The following is an 18,498-nucleotide window of genomic DNA, read 5'->3' as shown; positions in this document are numbered from 1 at the left end:
ATGTGCAGGGCTGGCTAGGAGAATCGGGCAGAGAGCATCTGTTAGCTATGATTCTGGGCACTGGCAGGGAATAAACCAGATCACCCAATGTCCTATCAGATATAGGGTGGCTACCCTAGACGAGCAGGCATTTGACTGCTTCCCTCTGTTGACAAATCCACCATTATAAATAAGCTGGAGCCAAGTACAGTAGCTGAGAACAAGCATTCTTTATTATTTCCCCAGGTGGCTATTTGTAACATTGAATGTGAAGATAATTGTGTTTTTTTCACCTAGACTAGACCCAGTGGATTGCTCTGGTGTGCACAGTTAGTGAGGTCTACCTGAGCTCAGAAGTTGCAGGGCTAAGTAGCCACAGCCCAGAACAACACACTGCTGTAGAAACCCAGTGCAGAAGAACTGGGTATGTAGGAGGGCTCTGTGTGGGAATGAGGGCAGCTGGCCCCCAAAGGAGAGTGGGTGACTGTTAATCTGTTCCCTTTTGGAAATGGAGTACTCAGCTGTTTTTTTCTGTGAGGCATTTGCATATAGACTCCTGTTTGCTCACTGGGCATTTGATCTCATCTGGGGTTTTCCACCTCTGTACAGTCCGGTTAGCGGGTGGGACCCGCTGTTGTCTTGAATGTAGCCGCTCGGCTACAATAGTCTGCCTGTCTGCAGTCCTTCTTGCTCTCCCAAGCCATTTTCCTCTTCCCTAGTTTCCCTTTGGTGATATCATATAACAGCAACCCTCTGTTATCTCACGCTGCTTAAGCAAGGTAGCCTGAATGATTGTTGACAGGAGAGCCAAGACACAGTGAGCTGCTAAGAGGTTTTGTGTTTACGTGGTGCCTTGCCCAGCCCTTGGGCTTCTCACTTGGCTAGGAGTGCTACTCTTTCTGAAGGTAGCAGCTGGGATTCTGACTGTGAACAGGACCTCTTTTCTTTCCCAGGCTCCTCTGGGAAGGGGTGCAAATGAGTCAGAGTGGTTCTTGCCTAAGAACCAGAGATCTCTCCCCTTGGCTGCATTTGCTAAAGAGGGGTCCTTTTTGCTGACTACAGAAACACCAGGAAGAGGAGGCAGGGAGGTGAGCTGTGGAGATGGCAAGAGCTGGGCCAGGAAAACGGGAAGATGGCTTACTGAGCACATCTGGAGGGAGAACACCTTGTACAGTGTGGGGAGGACCCTGAGAAGTGTTTTTCCTTGTCTGTTCTGTGGTGTCACTGTGGACACCAGCTGTGACATAGATGTCAGAGCATCTAATTGTTGACACTTCAGCCATCAGTCAGGGCACAAATGGGAAATAATCAAGGAGAAATTGGAGGTTCAAATCAAAAGAAAGCCCTTGAGCTGGGGATGTGACTTGCCAGATTCCTGAGGATCGGGGTTCAGTCTGTAGCTCACACATAACCCACAGAAAGACAAAGGCAGGACTGGGGTTATAGTTCAGGTGACAGAGAGCTTGCCTAGCACCCATTTGCCACCACTGCATACACTGGGCATGGTGGTGCACCCCGTAACCCTGGAACTCAGTAGTGAGATGCAGGAGGATGAGAAGAGTTAGGTCAGCCTCGGCTACATACAGAGTTCTAGACTAGCCTGCCTGGGCTCCGTGGGACCGTGTCAGGGAATAGGATGAGAAGAAGGTCTAGGTCGGTGAGATTTTTTTGGGGGCACATATTTTGTCTTCCTTTTCCTCTGATTTATCTTTCATCTTTTAAATATTTATTTAATTTTAGTTTTGTGTGTGTGTGTCTGTGTGTCTGTCTGGGGGTATGTGCACATGAATGGCCTCAGAGACCAGAAGAAATTGGAGGATTCCCCAGAGCTGGATATTTGATATGGGTGTTGAGATATCATTTGATATGGGTGTTGAGAGCAAAACCTAGGTCCCATGCAAGAGCAGGGCATGTTCTTAACCACTGAGCCACATTCTAGCCCTGTCTGTCATCCTAAATCACATGGCTCGATAGCCTTCCCTCGCCCACAGTTCCCAATTGCCACTGCCTCGTGTGGTCTGGGTCTTTGCTGCCTTGGGTAAACTCCGTTTAAGTGAGAGTTCAGATTTGAATGACTGGTGTCAGGTATGCTGGACAAATAGCAGAATTCTTTAGAAGGGGAGGGTCCGGCTTTTGTTTCCTCAAGCAGACAGAGAAGTGGAGAGGACGGGATATCCCTTGGGGGCCACGCTGCACCCTTGTACAGTTCCTTTTGAATGAGTTGCCAGTTGGCCTCTTGGGGAGAGGAAGTAGCCAAGCGTCTGTCTCTGAGGCAGCTCCTTGGGAACTGGAACGTGGGAAGTGTCCTGAAGTAGCTCTGACCTCACTGTGGTGCTGTCATTCACAGTCCCAAGGATAAGCAGATGGAGGGCTGAGGTCTCCATCTTGAGCCTCAGAAGTCATTTGCCCTTGGTCTTCAGTCAAGGAGAGAGACTTCGGAGCCTCCACTTCTTCGAGACTTGGCTCTGGGTCTGACTTGGCTCCAGGCTCAAGTCCCAAAGGCCCATGTTCTCTGACACCTTCCAGAGGAAGAGCACTGGGTGGCTTCCTCACTTCTGGGTGGACGCTCTTGCTCTCTGGAAGAAAGGTCTCCAAAGGTCTGTGTACCGAGAGGCAGAGTGATTTCTCAGGGGCAGCAGGGACATCTGTCTGGGTTGTTGGTAAAGCCAGGGGGCCTGATTCATCAGATGGGGGTCTGCTTTCCTCCCATGGACAGATGTCTGCCATGGTGCCCTTGATTTTATTTCCTTCTGGGTCTGTCACTTCCCATTGACATAATTCTGCTAGCCTCTGCCCTGGGCTACTTGCTCCATGGGGGCTGACCTTGGGGTGGTCTGTGTCCGTGGCCTCTGCCTCTGGAAATAGCCCTGCTGTTGCTGTGCCTTCTGAGGGGTAGACTGCCTCTGCCGCTTCTAAAAAGTGTCCTTCAGCCCCTCCAGCCCCCTGTGACTCTCCATCCTGCCCCCGGTCCAGTGCCCCCTCCCCCACCGTCCCTGAACTTGCTTCCCAAGGGCAGATCTCCGCTTTCTTGGCAGAGGGAACTTCTTCTACTTCCCAAGGACACACTCTTGCCTCCCTGACCCCCACACAGTCCACTTTCTCGGAACTGCCCTTGCCTCCATCAGAAGCACCTGTGGCTGGTTGCACCCCAAAGTCCTGACTCTCCCCGAGACACATAGCTTCCTGCTCCCCAAAGCTCCTGGTCTGTGGCATTTTCTGGACTGCCACACCTTTGGGCTCTGGTTTTTCAGGGGCTCTTTCTTTTTCTTCCTGAGATTCCTCCTTTTCATCCTGTTCTGATATCTGTGTCTCCTGTAATTCTCCCCGTCACCTTCCAGGGACAGACTTCAGCCTTGGTGTCACTGTCAGGGTCAGACTGATCTGGGACCGGAGCATCCCATGGGCACACCTCCGCAACCCTCCCGCCAGTACTGACCGGTGTCTGGGCGCTGGCTCTGGGTTGGTCAGAGTACTGACCGGGAGGGTGCGGGGAGGGGCTGGCCAGCATCACGCCCTCCCAGGGACAGACAGACTGGAGCTCCTTGCTTGTTCCTTCCCCGTCAGCAGGGAACTGGGATTTCGAAGCTGTAGCTTTTTCTTGGGGTGTGTGTTCTGGGAGGGAACCCGACCTCAGGTTTTGTCGCAGGCTTCCCTTCTCTGTTACCCTGTCACTTGCTTCTGAGGACTGTCCCTCTGCCACCTGACTACTGATGCTGCTGGGCAAATCTGAGACCGTGGGGGCCTGGGCAGATGGTTCCCTCAAATCCTCGTCCTTCTGAGGGCTGATGGCTTCCTGTTCCTGGTGGAGTTTTGCATCCCCTTTTGATGTTCCTCTTGGAAGGGAAGCCCCACCTTTTCCAGCTTCCTTGGGCCTCGCTCCGCTGGCTCACTCCCCGACTCTTGCTCCACTTCGCTCACTTCCCAGGGACACACCTCTGTTGGCCTGGAGCTCGTGTGGTCAGTTCCTGGAGCCCATTTTTTGGTTTCTCCGAGCTCAGAGCATCTGGCTGCTGAGAAGAGTCCCCTGGACGCACGCTGTCCCGGGGACAGACCACCTCCTTCTCCAGGCATGGCCTCTCTGGCTTCTTTGGAGGAGTAGCAGCTCTCTGCCTGGGCCCAGAGTCTGCGGCAGTCTGAGCTGTATCATTCCGAGAGACCCCACAGGCTTCAGCTCCCACAGTCCTTTCCTCTCCAGCCCCAGCAGCACCCACCTCCCAGGGGCAGCTCTTGGCCTTCTCAGCTGTCAGGCTCTCCTCCACGTCCCACGGGCAGATCTCAGCAGCTTTGGCTCCCACACTGCCTTGCCTCTGGAGAGTGGCTTGGGGTTTCCCTGAGTCTTTTTGCGGGGTGCTGCTAGGTCCATGCTCTCCCAGGGGCAGATTGCTTCCTGCTTTGGATCTGCCCCCCAGCCTTTTCCCACGTTTGGATTCTTGCTTTTCCAGGTATTTTCTCCTCGTCTTTTTGAGATTCTCTTCCTTTGAGTGTGTGTTCTGATGCCCTGTCCTGGGTTCTTCCATCTACTTCCCAGGGACAGATTTCTGCCGTCGAGGGTGCTTGGGTTTTTCCATCTACTTCCCAGGGACAGATTTCTGCCGTCGAGGGTGCTTGGGTTCTTCCATCGACTTCCCAGGGACAGATTTCTGCCGTCGAGGGTGCTGCCTGCTTTTCTTCTGGCTTGAGTGCTTCCCAAGGACACACTTGCAGCGCCTGGCTGCCCTCACTGCTTAGTAACTGCACAGCACCCTTAGATGAGGAGTTGTCTGGATGTGGGCTGGACTGCTCGGGGGCTGGGTCCTCCCAGGGGCACACTGACTCCTGCCCCTGATAGACAGTAGGCGCTGTCCTCGCAGTTTGCTCCCCCATCTCTCCCAAGTACCCCTTCCTGGATGCAGTCTCCTTGCCCGGGAGAGACCCCCCCTCTGTTCCCTGATTCAGTGTTTCTGCTCCCAGCTCCCAGGGACAGACCTCAGCTTTCCTGTCTGTAGGTGCATCTCCTACCTCCCATGGGCAGACCTCTGCAATACCGCTGCCCAGACTCCCTGAGCTTCCCGGGGCTTGAAGTGAGACTGCTGAGGGACCCCGAAAATCTGTACTTTCCCAAGGACAAAGAGACACCAGGTCTCTGCCCAGATTCTGTTCGCTCCAGAAGGTTCCCTTTTGGGGGGATTTCTGCCTTTCTTCGGGGGGTTCCTTCACTCTCTGGGCCAATGTCTCCTCCCCCACGTCACTCAGCTCCCAGGGGCACAGCTCAGCCTTGGCAACCTCGGGCAGGAGAACCTCTGGGTGCCTTCCTCCCCCCACCCCCTCCGTACTGCCCGCTTCTGCAGACCTGCCCTGGGTTCTGTCAGAGTCCTGATGGGCCGACTGAGGAGACAGACCTCCAGGGTCGGCACTTTCCCAAGGACACACTGCCTCCTGGCTCCGGACAAGCCTCTCCGGCTTTTTCCCAGTAATGGCACCCACACCCCCAGGCTCTGATTCCTCTGGGGCTTTCTCCCTCCCTTCCCAGGAACTACTTAGAACTTGTCTTGATGGAGTCTTCTCAAGGCCTCCTTCAGTCCCCTCCCAGGGGCAGATTTTGGCCTTGCTGCTACTCTCTGGCTGGCATATCCCTGATTGAGTTACTTCCCAGGGGCATACCTCTGCCACCCTGTGGTCAGCACTGCCGAGGGGCAGGAGGGTGGTATTTGCCACCTCTTGGTCTCCCACAGAGGATTCCCTCGCCTGTTCAGCATTTTTATCCCCAAAAACTTGCCTCAGTGTAGCAAGCCCCATTTTACTGATCCTCTCGCCTCTCCTCTCCCCGGGGCCCTGCGATGCCCTCTTGTCCCTATTTTCTTGTTCTCTGCTGCCCTCTTTGTGACAGACCTGGAGCATTCTGCTGGTGTGAGCATTCTGTTGGTTCTGGAGGGACTCCTCATCCTCACAGAGGGTGAGGGCCGCCTGCTTGCTCACTGCTTTGGGCCGGCCTAGCCTGGGAGATCGGGGTGGAGCGCCCGTGCTCACTCCCGTGGGCTCTCCCTTCCCAGTCTCAGAGGCGTCCTCCCCACCTTCCTTCTCTTTATAGGTGCTCCTAGAACGGGTCAGAGCCTTGATGGCCAGGCCCAGGCTGCGCACGGAGCCCTGCTGCAGCGGTGTCTTGAGGCTGTGGGATTTTGAGAGGACCTTGGGCTTGTCCTCATCCGCATCATCAGCTTCCGCCTGGACATGTCCGTCCTCTGCGGTCCTCTCACTCTCCCCAGTCCCCCTTCTCTCCACTGCCACCGAGAGGGCCCTCCAGATCTTGGTACGAGCTGAGGCAGGGGGGTGGCTGCCTTGCTCTGGCCCCGTGGGGCTTTCCTGGACCACATTTTCTTTCTTTCCCGGCAGTTCTGCGTTCTCCCAGGGGCAGATGAAAGTGAGTAGGGTGGGACTCTGGGGGGGCATTGGGACGGGTGCCAGGACAGAGGTGGGGGTTGGGGCCAGAGCTGGCAACGGAACAGGAGCCAATGTGGGGGTCGGGGTGGGAGACAGCATTCTTGGCTCTCCCAGGTAGGCCCCAGACAGAGCGAAGATGGGTGTGGAGACCTGGTGCCGGATGGGTGGGTGAGGCAGCCTCCTGCCAGCCTCCTCGTGAGGCCTCCCAGGGGTGTGAGAGCCGTCCACACTGCTGCTCTTGGCCGGGGAAGGTGGGGCTGAGAGGGGAGCCCTCAGGGGCCGCTCCGACCTCCTGGCCGACGGCCTCCGCACTGGGCTCACCGTGGCGGCCTCAGCCTTCTTTCGCTCCTCTCTCTCTTTTGCCTGCCGATAGGTTTCCTCCAGGTAGGCCTGACTGGCCACAAGCAGAGCCTTTTCCCTGGAGCCAGCCACCACACTGAGGGACTTGTGCAGGGAGATGGGCCTGGCGCGGGGGAGCCTTTCTCCCACCGTCAGGTTGTGAGCACTGGCCGACCTGAAGCCCAGCGCTGGGGGCCCCTCTCCGTGGCCCTCCGAGGCTGGCGAGGCCCTCCTGGACAGGGTTCTCCTCAGCGTGTTATGCTCCCTGTGGTGCTCATAGGTGCTGCGGGTCTTGCGCAGGGCCGGTGGCTTCTCAGTTTCTTGAAGGCTGGAGCTGAGAAGCCTGCGTCTGGAAGAGCCTGGCAGGCTGCCGCGGCCTGGAGAGCCCGAGTCCCGGGAGTGCTGCCTAGCCAGGGCCTCGGGGAACTCAGCCAGGTACCTCATGAAAGAGCGCCCCAGGCCCTGGCGCGAGCTGCTCCGCTTCTTGGGCAGGTGGGGGTTGTTAGCCGCCATCTCCTTGGTCTTGCGGACCTCTAGCTGGGCGTAGAGCTTCTTCAGCTCATCCTGCAAGGAAGGGGCGGGCAGCAGAGCCACCTCTGAGATGGCTGAGCCCGACCCCCCCAGTGCTGCTCCCCCCCCGTGCAGCTCCCCCCACCAGTGCTGCTCCCCCCACCAGTGCCGCTCCCCCCTACCGGTGCTGCTCCCCCACCAGTGCTGCTCCCCCCACCACCAGTGCTGCTCCCCCCAGTGCTGCTCCCCCACCAGTGCTGCTCCCCCCTCCCCCCACCAGTGCGCTCCCCCCCCCAGGCCGCTCCCCCCCACCAGTGCTGCTCCCCCCACCAGGGCTGCTCCCCCCCCGCTCCCCCCCAGGGCTGCTCCCCCCCCCAGGGCTGCTCCCCTCCTTGGCCCTCGGTGAAACTATTTTCTTTGGGGCACCACTTCTCCACCAAGCTGCTTCCTTTCTTGTTTCTAAACCTCAGAATTCACCACTCTGTTCCTGAGAGACCAGAGCCAAGCTGGTCTGACTTGGATCCATTCGGTCCTGAGGGTTCAGGGTGCCCTCACTTCTCTGGAGCATGGAGGGCAGGGCTGGCTTTGAGACTGCTGACCCACGTGTGTCTCAAAGCTATTTTATTGACCTCTCTGTACCTCCCTCTGCATCTTCTTTGGTTTTAGGGTTTTGCTGTTGTGGTTGTTGTTGTTTGGGAAGAAATTCAGAGCAGGGAAGTTTTCATTGACACTGACATGTAACATTCCCCATCCACTAGTCCCATCAGTCTCCTAGAATGTTCTAAGGAAGTGAACACAGGTTACATAGAAGATGCAGAGGTGCCAGGTGTGGTGGCGCACGCCTTTAATCCCAGCACTTGGGAGGCAGAGGCAGGCGGCTCCCTGAGTTAGAGGCCAGCCTGGTTTACAAATGAGTTCCAGGACAGCCAGGACTATACAGAGAAATCCCATCTCAAAAAAACAAAAAACAAAACAAAAAACCCAAACAACAATAAAATTGAAGAAGATGCAGAGGCACAGACTTTCTAGTCCCACAGCTGACTCTGAGGGTCGTTAGCCATTCCACTGTGCTAGGGACTTAAGGCTTTTCTAGCCTGCCCCCACCCTATGAAGAGAACACAGGAGATTAAGAGTATACTCTTGGCTGGACCTGGGCCTTCAGGGCCTTGGCATCTGGGTTTGGGGAGTTCTTTTCAATTGGATGGTATGTGACCGGGGGTGGTAGAAAAGGGAGGTGCAGTCTTGGAGGAGGGAGTACTTGTGGTGATTCAGTGGTGCGTAGCCCTGTGGCAGCACAGCTGTGTTCCCCTGCTCAGTCCTTACAAGTTGATATCAAAGGAATCGGGGTGGAGGAGGGGGACCTACCCGGATATCCCCTGCGTCCAGGCTGCGCTCGCTCCAGGCTGAGGCGATGCTGCTGTTGAGGTAGGAGCCTGAACGTTGCAGTTCCAGCTCGTCCTCATACACTTCATCCAAGATCTCCTCTCGGGGAGGCGCCCCTGGCTTCCAGAACTAGCCAAGAAGAGGGGGGGGAATGGGACAACAATGGCATCCTGCCCACTTCCGCCTTCACCTACGCTGCCTTTCCTTCAGGAGTCTTCACCCTCCTGATCCAGAATCCACGGCTTCAGAGAATTTTATTCCCTGTCATTCTTCAGCACTGACCGGCACAGTATCCTTAGGCATGGCCTTCAGCTCCCCAACCCGCCTCTATTGACTGTTCCCCACATCTTCAGAGTCCACTATCTGGATTAAAAGGATACCAGACATGGTGGCCTTTAATCCCAGCATTCGGGAGGCAGAGACAGAGGCAGAGGCAGGCAGTCTCTGCGAGTTCAAGGCCAGCCTGGTCTATATAGCTAGTTCTAGGACAGCCAGGGCATATAGTGAGACTGTCTCAAAAAACAAACAAACAAGGCCTGCCTGGGCTACAGAGTGAGTTCCAGGAAAGGTGCAAAGCTACACAGAGAAACCCTGACTCGAAAAACCAAAAAAAACAAAAACAGCCGGGTGGTGGTGACACATGCTTTTAATCCCAGCACTCAGGAGTCAGAGGCAGGAAGATCTCTGTGAGTTCCAGGACAGCGAGGGCTACACAGAGAGACCCTGTCTCAAAAAACAAAACCAAAAACCCAAAAACAAAACACAAAACAAAACAAAGCCAACCAAACAAACAAATTCTTCCTCCATCCCTAGCTCTATGTTGCTTTCTTGGAAACTGGAGCAGGGAATAGCTTCCTCTCTAACCAAGCCCTTGCCTGGGATGCTCATCATTTTTTATGTGGAGAGGGTGCTGAGGTGGCAGGTCCACAAGTGTTCTTTACCAAGGGGCTGAGGGCCTGCCTCACGAAGTTGCGGAAAGACTTACCTTCGGGATGAAGATCAGAGCTAGGGTGGCTGTGACTGTACTGTGGGTGTGGAGGAAGAAGAGGAGAAGTGTCCAGTCTGGGTTCAGGGAAGGAACCAGCACAAACCTGAGGACCAGATGGGACAGGGTGATCATCAGTGCCGTGGGAGCAGCCTGCCTGCATCACCTCACCAACTCTCCGCCCCAGCCCCAGCCTGGCACTCTGCCTCTCTAGATCATAGGTGTGATTGCAAGGTTCTCATTAACCCCCTCTTCTGAGAAGTCCTCCTAAGTGACTGCACCCACGGCTTCTGCCTGCCCAGGTTACAGAACAGAACTGTGCCCGGGGGTCTATTAGGATCACCCTGTAGTCTGTGTCTCCTTCAACCACAGGGCCAGGTCCCCATAAACACACAGCAGGCCCCCTGCTCTGAAGGCCAAGGAGTAAGGAAGGGGTCAGGGCTCAAGGGGAAAACACGCAGGGCTGAAGACAGGCAATTAGGAACGAGACACACTTCTTATGAATTGGGTCTCCTCTTTCTTTTTGTTTTTTGTTTGTTTGTTTGTTGTTTTTTCGAGACAAGGTTTCTCTGTGTAGCATTTGGAGCCTGTTCTGGAAATCCATCTGTAGACCAGGCTGGCCTCAAACTTATAGAGATCCACCTGCCTCTGCCTCCCGAGTGCTGGGATAAAAGGCGTACCGGTACTGGCGGGTATCTCTCCTGAACTGAGAGATGTGATACAGGAAGGATATATGTGGAGCCCTCCCTCCTGTACCCTACCGGACATAGCAGCATCGCAAGGATCACTGTTAGATAGACCCCCTCACCTGGAGGTGGGGGGGGGGGGGGGGGGGGGGGGGGGGGGGGGGGGGGGGGGGGGTGGGGGGGGGCTCACCTGGAGGTGGGGGATTGGCGGGTGGGAGGAGTCTAGGGAGGAGAGGCGAGTCCTCACCTGGCTGTGTGGAAGACCGTAGAGAGGAGCAGCTCATTGTGCAGGGCGATGCTCATGTAGCGTGGTTCATGGAAGGCCGAGGGGACAGCCCGGGTGGCATAGCAGAGGAAGCTGCCCCAACACAGCAGCAGCATTTCCGCTGGGGGGGGGAGTGGAGAGAGAGAGAGAGAGAGAGATCTTACCACTTCGGCAGCCTGCCGACCCTCTCCAAAACCAAGTGCCAGGCAGCCCAGACCCAGGGCAACCAGCTCCAGAATATCCCGGAGGTAAGAGCTAGGGCCGGAAGGAGGCTGGGCTCAGCCGCAGCAGCTCACCCACAACCATGATGTAGTCCCAGTGGTCATGGTGACAGAGGTAGAAGTGGCGGCCGGTGGGAGTGTGGCCTCGGGTCACCAGAGGCGTGTGCTCGATGCCTGGCTCCAGGACGCCCGCCGTCCACACAACCAGGAAGCCCAATACCAACAGAAGGAGCTGCCCCAGACGCCGCAGCAACTGCCCACTGCTTGGATGTGGACCCCGCTGGGCCGTTCGAGACAGAAACAGCTGGAGCACCCTGAGGGGAGGAAGGTACACTGGGAAGTCCGGAGGACCAAGGGTGGAGCCAGAGCCCTGGATTCTGTCCAGTGCTTCCCAGTCCTCTACGTGTTTGCCTCCCCCGACCTTCCCAAAATTTACACAGAGGCGGAAAGCTGAGTGACTGAGGCTGGAGGTGCAGGGGAAGGTCTGGCTCTGAAAACCTCACTGTGTGAATGAGCTGGGTAGCCTGGGGTGAGCCGCACAGTGGCGAGGTCTGCAGGGCCCTACCTATAAAGCTTCAGTATGATGGTCCCATAGACGACGGCAAAGCCCAGCAGCCGGACCCAGCGGAGAGCGATGCAGCGGAACACACTGGGCTTGAAGTAGAGGATGAACACCTGATGGTGGAGGGACAGAAACAGCCGCTCTCTGCTGTGCCTCCGGCCACTCTCCATCCACGTCCCGCCACACCCATGACTAATCTTCCGGCAGCCCCACGGTGGAGGCCTCATACTTCCCTTTTGCAGAGTTGCAGCTTACGTATCGGGAAGGGTAGATAGCTTGCCTTAAACTGCACGGCAAGTCAGAAAATTCTTCCGAATCTGGGTCTCTGCTTCCAGAGCTTACGAGGCCCAGCATGCCATTTGTGGGAATAGGTAGGAGGAGTTTAACTTTTTGTTTTGTTTTTGTTTTCCAAGATAGGACTTCGCCTTGTAGCCCTAGCTGTCCTGGAACTAGCTCTGTAGACCAGGCTGGTCTTGATCTCACAGAGATCCACCTGCCTCTGCCTCCTGAGTGCTGGGATAAAAGGCGTGTGCCACTGCCATGCTGGTAGCGGGGAATTTAAAATCGCCCAATCTTCCTAAGCAGGCAGAAAAGGATTCTGGAGGATGATGACAGTTTGGGAGTGGAGGGTACTAAGAAGTAAGGCCAGCTACTGGTCACAGACTCACAGGAAAGTAGAGCAGTAAGGATCCAAAAAGGATGGTTTCCAGCAGGAAGATTCCAGATGCCCGGATCCTCTGTGAGCCCAGGAGAGAAAGGTGTGAGCAGGATGCCGAGCGCACGGAGCCTGGCCTGGGCCTGTCTGGAGGCTCACTCTAGCCCTGGGCTTCCGGGAACAGCAATGGCTCCACCCCCTGCTCACAGCCACTCCTCCAGTCTCCCCCGGGGTCCAGCTATGCTTGCACCAAGGACAATGCTGAGCTCACGCCCAAGGTTGCTAGAGCTAGAAAGGGTCTCCGGCACTCCTCCGGGCAAACTGTATCTTGGTCTAGAATAAGCTTTCCCTTCATCGTCCAGTAAAAACCAATTAACCTTCAAGCCTTGCCCAGTATCACTTGTCCTGGAAACTCGCTCTCAGGCCATCTCCTCCAGAGTAACTGGGTCCCTCCTCTGAGCCCCCGCGGCACCTGACAGCCACCCCCATCCTTGCCCCTGTCTCCTCGCTTCCTCCATGCCAGGGGTTCCAGACTGCTTCGCTCCTCTTGCAGAGTGCCTATGGAGTATTTTGCTCTGAGCGGGCATTCAACTAGTACTTGTTGAATCAGATACAAAGTTGCAGACGAGGAAACAGGTCTGAGGCCGAGCGGTCACTGCCTAATGTCACACACTCGGGCATAGAGGCAAGGTTGGCACCCCTTCTCCCAAGACTTAGCTCTCTGGTTGAGGCGGTTGGGGGTGCGCAGAAGAAAGGTGGGGCCGCCTTGCCTTGCTCCCTCGGCAACGGTAGGCAACCAGCATACTCAGGAAGACCACCAGCATGCAGCAGGTCTGGCAGCCCAGCACTGCGTCCTCAGTGCCAGGGCCTCCTCCACCAGGCATGGTGTGGCATCCAGACAGCTGGTGCAGCCCTCAGGACATGGCTGGCACCGCAGCAGCTTCCCGAGGCTGCCTTGTGGGGACCCGAACTGGCCGGCAGTCTGACTTGCACGCTCCTCTAACCCTAAAAGGACAAGGTGTGTGTAAGGAGAGCTTGGCTAGGGATTTCTGAGGTTCTAGCCTTGGGTCCCGGGGACTACATGCCCTCCTGTAGCTTATGGCCCCAGGAATAAGAGCAAAGGGCCATGCCCCATTCAGGACAGGGTAACAGGAAGACACCAGGCTAAGGCTCATTCAGAAGCTAACTTGCCTCATACCTGTGTGTTTGAGTTTATTCTCAGAAGGTAGATACGTACAAATAGCCCCGCTGATCCTAACACCCCCCCCCCGCCCCCTCCTCTTTTCTCTTGGGTCTCAGATTGTGGCCCAAACTGGCCGTGAGTTCATGGCAATCCTCCTACCTCGGCCTTCCAAGTGCTGGGCCCATAGTTATGTGCCACCATGCCTAGCCTCTCCTCTTGGCTTTCCGCTGTTGGTACCCACTTCCTCCCAGGGCTGACTGAAACCTACCTTTCATCCATAGATGTTTCATCCCAACTTACCTTGGCTTGCAAAACCTCTGCTTAGGCCTCTCCACACTTACGTACCCCCAGAACTGCCAGCACCGTAGAATCCAGGTCGGCAGCGACAGAGATAACGGCCAAGGACAAAACCCTGACTCTCCAGAGGGACACACTGTGGGGATGACAAATGGCATTTGTTTGTATGATGTTTTTCTGCGAAAGCTTTTCCTGCTGGGAAGCGCTCCCTCCACCCATGGCTTTTGGGTTTACATTAGGAGAATTCACCAGAAGCCTCCTCTGGTTCTGGTTCTGGTTCTTGCCCAGCCCCCACCCCCACCCCATCCCCTGCTGTTAGGTCTTTTCAAGGAGTATCCAAGAAAAGAATACAGGATTCATAACTAGGATACATAACTCTTTTGTTCAGACTGACTGTAACAGGAGTCTCACATTCCATTTCCTGGTGCCTAGCTGTTGCTAGGGCTGGGTACTGGGGGAGGCGAAGATACGACTGAGAGCTCAGAGCCCAATCATTCCTCTTATGTGCCTACACCCTGCTTCAAAGGGCTCCCGTGAACTTGGCATATAAGTGTTGTGCTGGCTAGTTGTGTGTCTGACACAATCTAGAGTTATCGGGAGCAATATGAGCCTCAACTGAGAAGAAGCCTTCCCCGGGCGGTGGTGGCGAACGCCTGTAATCCCAGCACTCGGGAGGCAGAGGCAGGTGGATCTCTGTGAGTTCGAGGCCAGCCTGGTCTACAGAGCTAGTCTGGGACAGGCTCCAAAGCTACAAAGAAACTCTGTCTCGAAACCTCCCCCCCACCCAAAAAAAAAAGAGAAGTCTTCATAAGATCCAGCTGTAGGACATTTTCTTAATTAGTGATTGACGTGGGAGGACCCAGCCCACTGTTGTTGGGGCCATCCCTGGGCTGGTGGTCCTGGGTTCTATAAGAAAGCAGGCTGAGCAAGCCATGATGAGCAAGCCAGTAAGCAGCATCCCTCCACAGCCTCTGCATCAGCTCCTGCCTCCAGGGTCCTGCCCTGCTTGAGTTCCTGCCCTCACTGTTTTTGACAATAAACTGTTATATGGAACCCTTTCCTCCCCAACTTGCTTTTGGTCATGGTGTTCCATCACAGCAACAGTAACTCTAATTAAGACAGGTACTACTTTAAAAAGACCCACATGGCCGGGCAATGGTGACTTGGGAGGCAGAAGCAGGTGAATCTCTGAGTTTGAAGCCAGCCTGGTCTACAGAGAGAGTTCCAGGACAGCCAGAACTGCACAGAAAAACCCTGTCTCCAAAAACCAAGCAAAATAACAACCAAAAGACCCTCATGGAGAGGCAACTTCCTTATCAGGGCCTATCTGGCTTCTTAACATAGGACTACTTTCCTCAGCATAATGCCAGGCTGGTGGGATGCCAAGCTTAGCTCTCTCTTCTGCCTCCTCCTATTGACATGTGCTCTGCAGGGGACACAATGGCCTCAGGGGACACAAATGGCCTCAGAGACACAAATGGGCAGGGGAGTTAAGCACAGGGCTGAGGTCAGTGGCTAAAAACAGATCTGCTGTGACCAAAGGGCTTTGGTTCTGCACGTGGCTTGCTGTCTCCTTCGCTAGTCCCAGACCTTTTCAAACTCTGGCCAGCCTCCTCCTACACCCAGCCAGCAATGCCCTTTACTTTGGTGAATACCGAAGGAGCGTCCTCTGTGTACCACGAGGAGCTCAGAGCTGTGTTACTGTGGAGCGTGCAGCCTAGGAGCAGGAAAGCAGGTGAGGCTCAGAAGTTGCCTTAAAGAAGAACCCCAGAGTGCTGAATACCAGATGGAGGGCAAACAAAGAGGCACATTCAGGTTTCACAGGCGTGAGGAGTATCTTCTTGGCGAGAGATGGAAGGTATGAGGTAGGCTGTACGTTGGCCTCCCCTTACAAAAGCCTGCCATTTCTCTCCTCTGCCAATCACTTGGGACCCCCTTGAAGCCCTGAGATACCAGAGTGGCTTTGTCAGCTGCTCCTGGGAGCTGGGTGGGAGGCAGTGATGGGAAAGGGGAATGAAGGGAGGACCCAGTGGACCCATCCTTGCCTGAGTGCTGTTGAGATCACACAGGTGAGTGTTCGAGTACCAGCCTGGGCCGCTTGCACACTGATTGATGTCCACGCTTTGGAGGTCGATGTCCATCTGCACCTGCCCCCTAGGGCAGCAAACTGGCAGTTAGGGGCACGGTGGGGATGCTGAGGCAATCACCTCATTATTGGTCTTGGCGCGCTTTAGCACAGGGGCAGGACTGCACGCATACGAGGCAGATCTCCAGTGCCATGAGCCCCGTTTCTGTGGCAACCGTCCCCTCCCACTAGGTTGCACTCCCCACTTCTCCCCCAGTCATCCTCTTATCATTTTTTGGTTTTCATCAATGGGCAGAAAGAAAAGGCATGTCAAGGCATGCAGGAGCCCAGGGCTCTGATGATCACCGTGAAGGGATTTTTTTTTCACCCTTGCCCATTGCATCTGCACACACCCTACGCAACTCACCCCTTTCCTCTGCCCAAACCAGGTCTGAACTAATCACAGCAGAGGAGCGCTGGAATGGAGGAGCCCTGTTGTGACTGAATTGGGAGGGCTCTGGCAGGGAGCCAGGATGCCTTCTTACAGGACGGGGAGCCCTGCTGGAACCATGCATGGGGGCAGAGAGCTGAGAAAGCAAGGCTGACTGCTGCTTGCCTGGCTGGGCTGTGGTCCTTTGCGCTTGCATCCCAGGAGAACTGCTGAGTGCAGAGTCAGTTCCTTGAGGACTATCACAAAGCACTGTGGCAGGATAGACAGGATATGGGGTCCGATCCACTAAGAACCTGGTCGTTGGTAACGATACTGAGGACTCAACCAACTCCTAGACCTAAAAGGAGCTGGTTCCAAGGCCCTGTCCAGGAATTTTTCTTCCCTTGGGAAGCTTCCTGGAGTGTCCGTGTGGTTCCTCTGAGAAGCCAGGAACATGGGTTATTATTGTCACTAAGTTCTCTCTCTTTCTTTCCATTTTTCTAGACAGGGTTTCTCTGCGTAACAGCTCTGGCTGTTCTGGAACTTGCTCTGTAGACCAGGCTGGTCTTGAACTCACAGAGATCTGTCTGCCTTTGCCTCCTGAGTGCTGGGATTAAAGGTGTGTGCTGCCACTGCCAGGCTATCAAGTTCTCTCTTACCTCTTCTGTCTATACCCCAGACCTGAGAGCCATGAGACCCAAGACCTGTCCCTGTCTATACTCACCCTTTGCACACACACATACCCACATATAAATGCATGTGTATGCACATGCTCATAGACTTTAACACATTGTCCTCAACATATAAGCAACATCAAGAGATACCCAGGCACATGCCTGTAATCCCAACACCTGGAAAGTGGAGGCAGGAGGATCAGGATTCCAGATTAGCTTTGGCTACATGAGAAACTGTCTTAGAAAACAAAATAAAGCTGGGCAATGGTGGCTCACGCCTTTATTCCCAGCACTCAGGAAGTAGAGGCAGATGGATTTCTGTGAGTTCAAGGCCAGCCTGGTCTACAGAGTTCCAGGACAGCCAAGTCTACACAGAAGAACCTTGTCTCGAAAAACCAATAAATAAATAAATAAATAAATAAATAAGGAAGAAAGAAAGAAAAGAAAACAAAATAAAATGAAGACATACAATACACACACAAAACAAACCAATAGACGTTCAGATAAATATGTATAAATTGACTGGTTCATACGCACAGCATGCACACTCACACCTGAGGATATTAATAGATAGTTGTGGATACACACAACTGAATGCACACATACATCTGTGCTCCCTCCCCAGACATACACATGTTTCTGCCAAATGGTCTGCGCATCCTCACAAACCCATCCAGTCCTTCCCAATCCCACTTACCTGACTTCCGGGGTGAGGTCTGGCTTGAGTCCATAGAATGTGGCCGAGACTGTGATGAGCCAGCCAGGACGGAGCCGGCCCTCGTGGCATTCCAGGAAGGGAGGAGACAGCTTCACCTGATGGATGTCGCCTACATAGCCATCTCCCCGTGGCCACTTAGGGCTGTCAAGACTCCTTAGGTCATTGGTCAGTATTCGCTTCTGCAAGCCAAGGCTGACCAGGTCCTCTTCTGGATTTTCTTCCTGTACTCTGTTCCCAGACAGGTCCTGAAGGATGGTCTCGTCCCCCATCCGGGTGGCCTGCAGGGCCAGCTGAAGGTGGCTGGCCCCTGGTGGAGGGTTAAAGGTCAGTAGAGCCCTGTAGGCTTTTGGGTCCCCCTCTGCCACACTTCGGACAAGTGCCTGATACCACTCGACATCCTCCTCCACACTCGACTCCCGGATGTCGTTGGCTTGTAGGAGCATGTTGAGGAAATTGGCAGCCTGGGCCAGGGTGCCCGCCGCTCTCTGTAGGACTGGGGGGATGCCCACTCTGCCTTCTGCCCCACGGACTTGGTAACTCTCACTGCAATTAGCCCCTGACAGGTGATGGACATCTCCAGAGTAGAGAAAGGCCAGGGCTGCGTTGGCCCCCTGCGGGGGATTCCATGTGGGCCCGGGTCCTGGCTTGGCTTGGGAGGATAGTGGAGGCAGAGAGCGGAAGGGCCTTTGGCTCCCCAGAGCCCAATCGCAGAGGAAGCAGCAACTCAGCAGCCCCCAAACAAGAGAAGGCGTGACTACTGCCCTGGTGCCCATTCTTGGGCAGCTCTCATATCCCTGCAATCCAGGCTGCCTAGAGGTTTGGGTGGCTCAGGAGAATGCAGGCAGAGAGAGGCTGGTGTCTGGTCTGTCTCCACACCTCTCCCCCTCCCTCCTCCTCCCTCCCTCCCTCCCTCCCTTCCTCCCTCCCTCCCTCCCTTCCTCCCCCTCTCCCCTCCCTCCTGCTAATACCATGTAGCCTGTTTGGGTTTTTCCTCCCCCTCTCTAATGTTACCAGTTAGCTTCTGGATATAGGTATGATGGCCCTGTCCGTCCTCACTCAGTGTGCCACCCCATCTCAAAAACCTCTTAATCCTGCATACTACTCTTCTCTCCACCTCTGATCCAGTATG

The 18,498-nt window shown here is 55.1% G+C and overlaps 1 protein-coding gene across 1 annotated transcript; it reads right to left on the bottom strand.

Annotated features, from left to right (window-relative positions):
* Positions 1-225: 225 nt before the first annotated feature.
* Gpr179 (G protein-coupled receptor 179) lies at positions 226-18,142 on the bottom strand. The gene is given in 17 exon segments (XM_028869072.2): positions 226-3,294; positions 3,296-3,828; positions 3,831-3,941; positions 3,944-4,336; positions 4,339-4,374; positions 4,377-7,299; positions 8,611-8,757; positions 9,614-9,719; positions 10,547-10,685; positions 10,861-11,099; positions 11,351-11,460; positions 12,016-12,084; positions 12,773-12,855; positions 12,858-13,007; positions 13,531-13,618; positions 15,528-15,636; positions 17,349-18,142. Coding segments are annotated over 17 exon segments (7,008 nt in total). The 3' UTR covers positions 226-2,316.
* Positions 18,143-18,498: the final 356 nt, after the last annotated feature.

The sequence above is a fragment of the Peromyscus leucopus genome, chromosome 8b (genome assembly GCF_004664715.2).
Source record: "Peromyscus leucopus breed LL Stock chromosome 8b, UCI_PerLeu_2.1, whole genome shotgun sequence".
NCBI lineage: Eukaryota > Metazoa > Chordata > Mammalia > Rodentia > Cricetidae > Peromyscus > Peromyscus leucopus.
The sequence above is the reverse complement of the archived record's forward strand: the minus strand, read 5'-3'. Positions and strand labels throughout refer to the sequence as shown.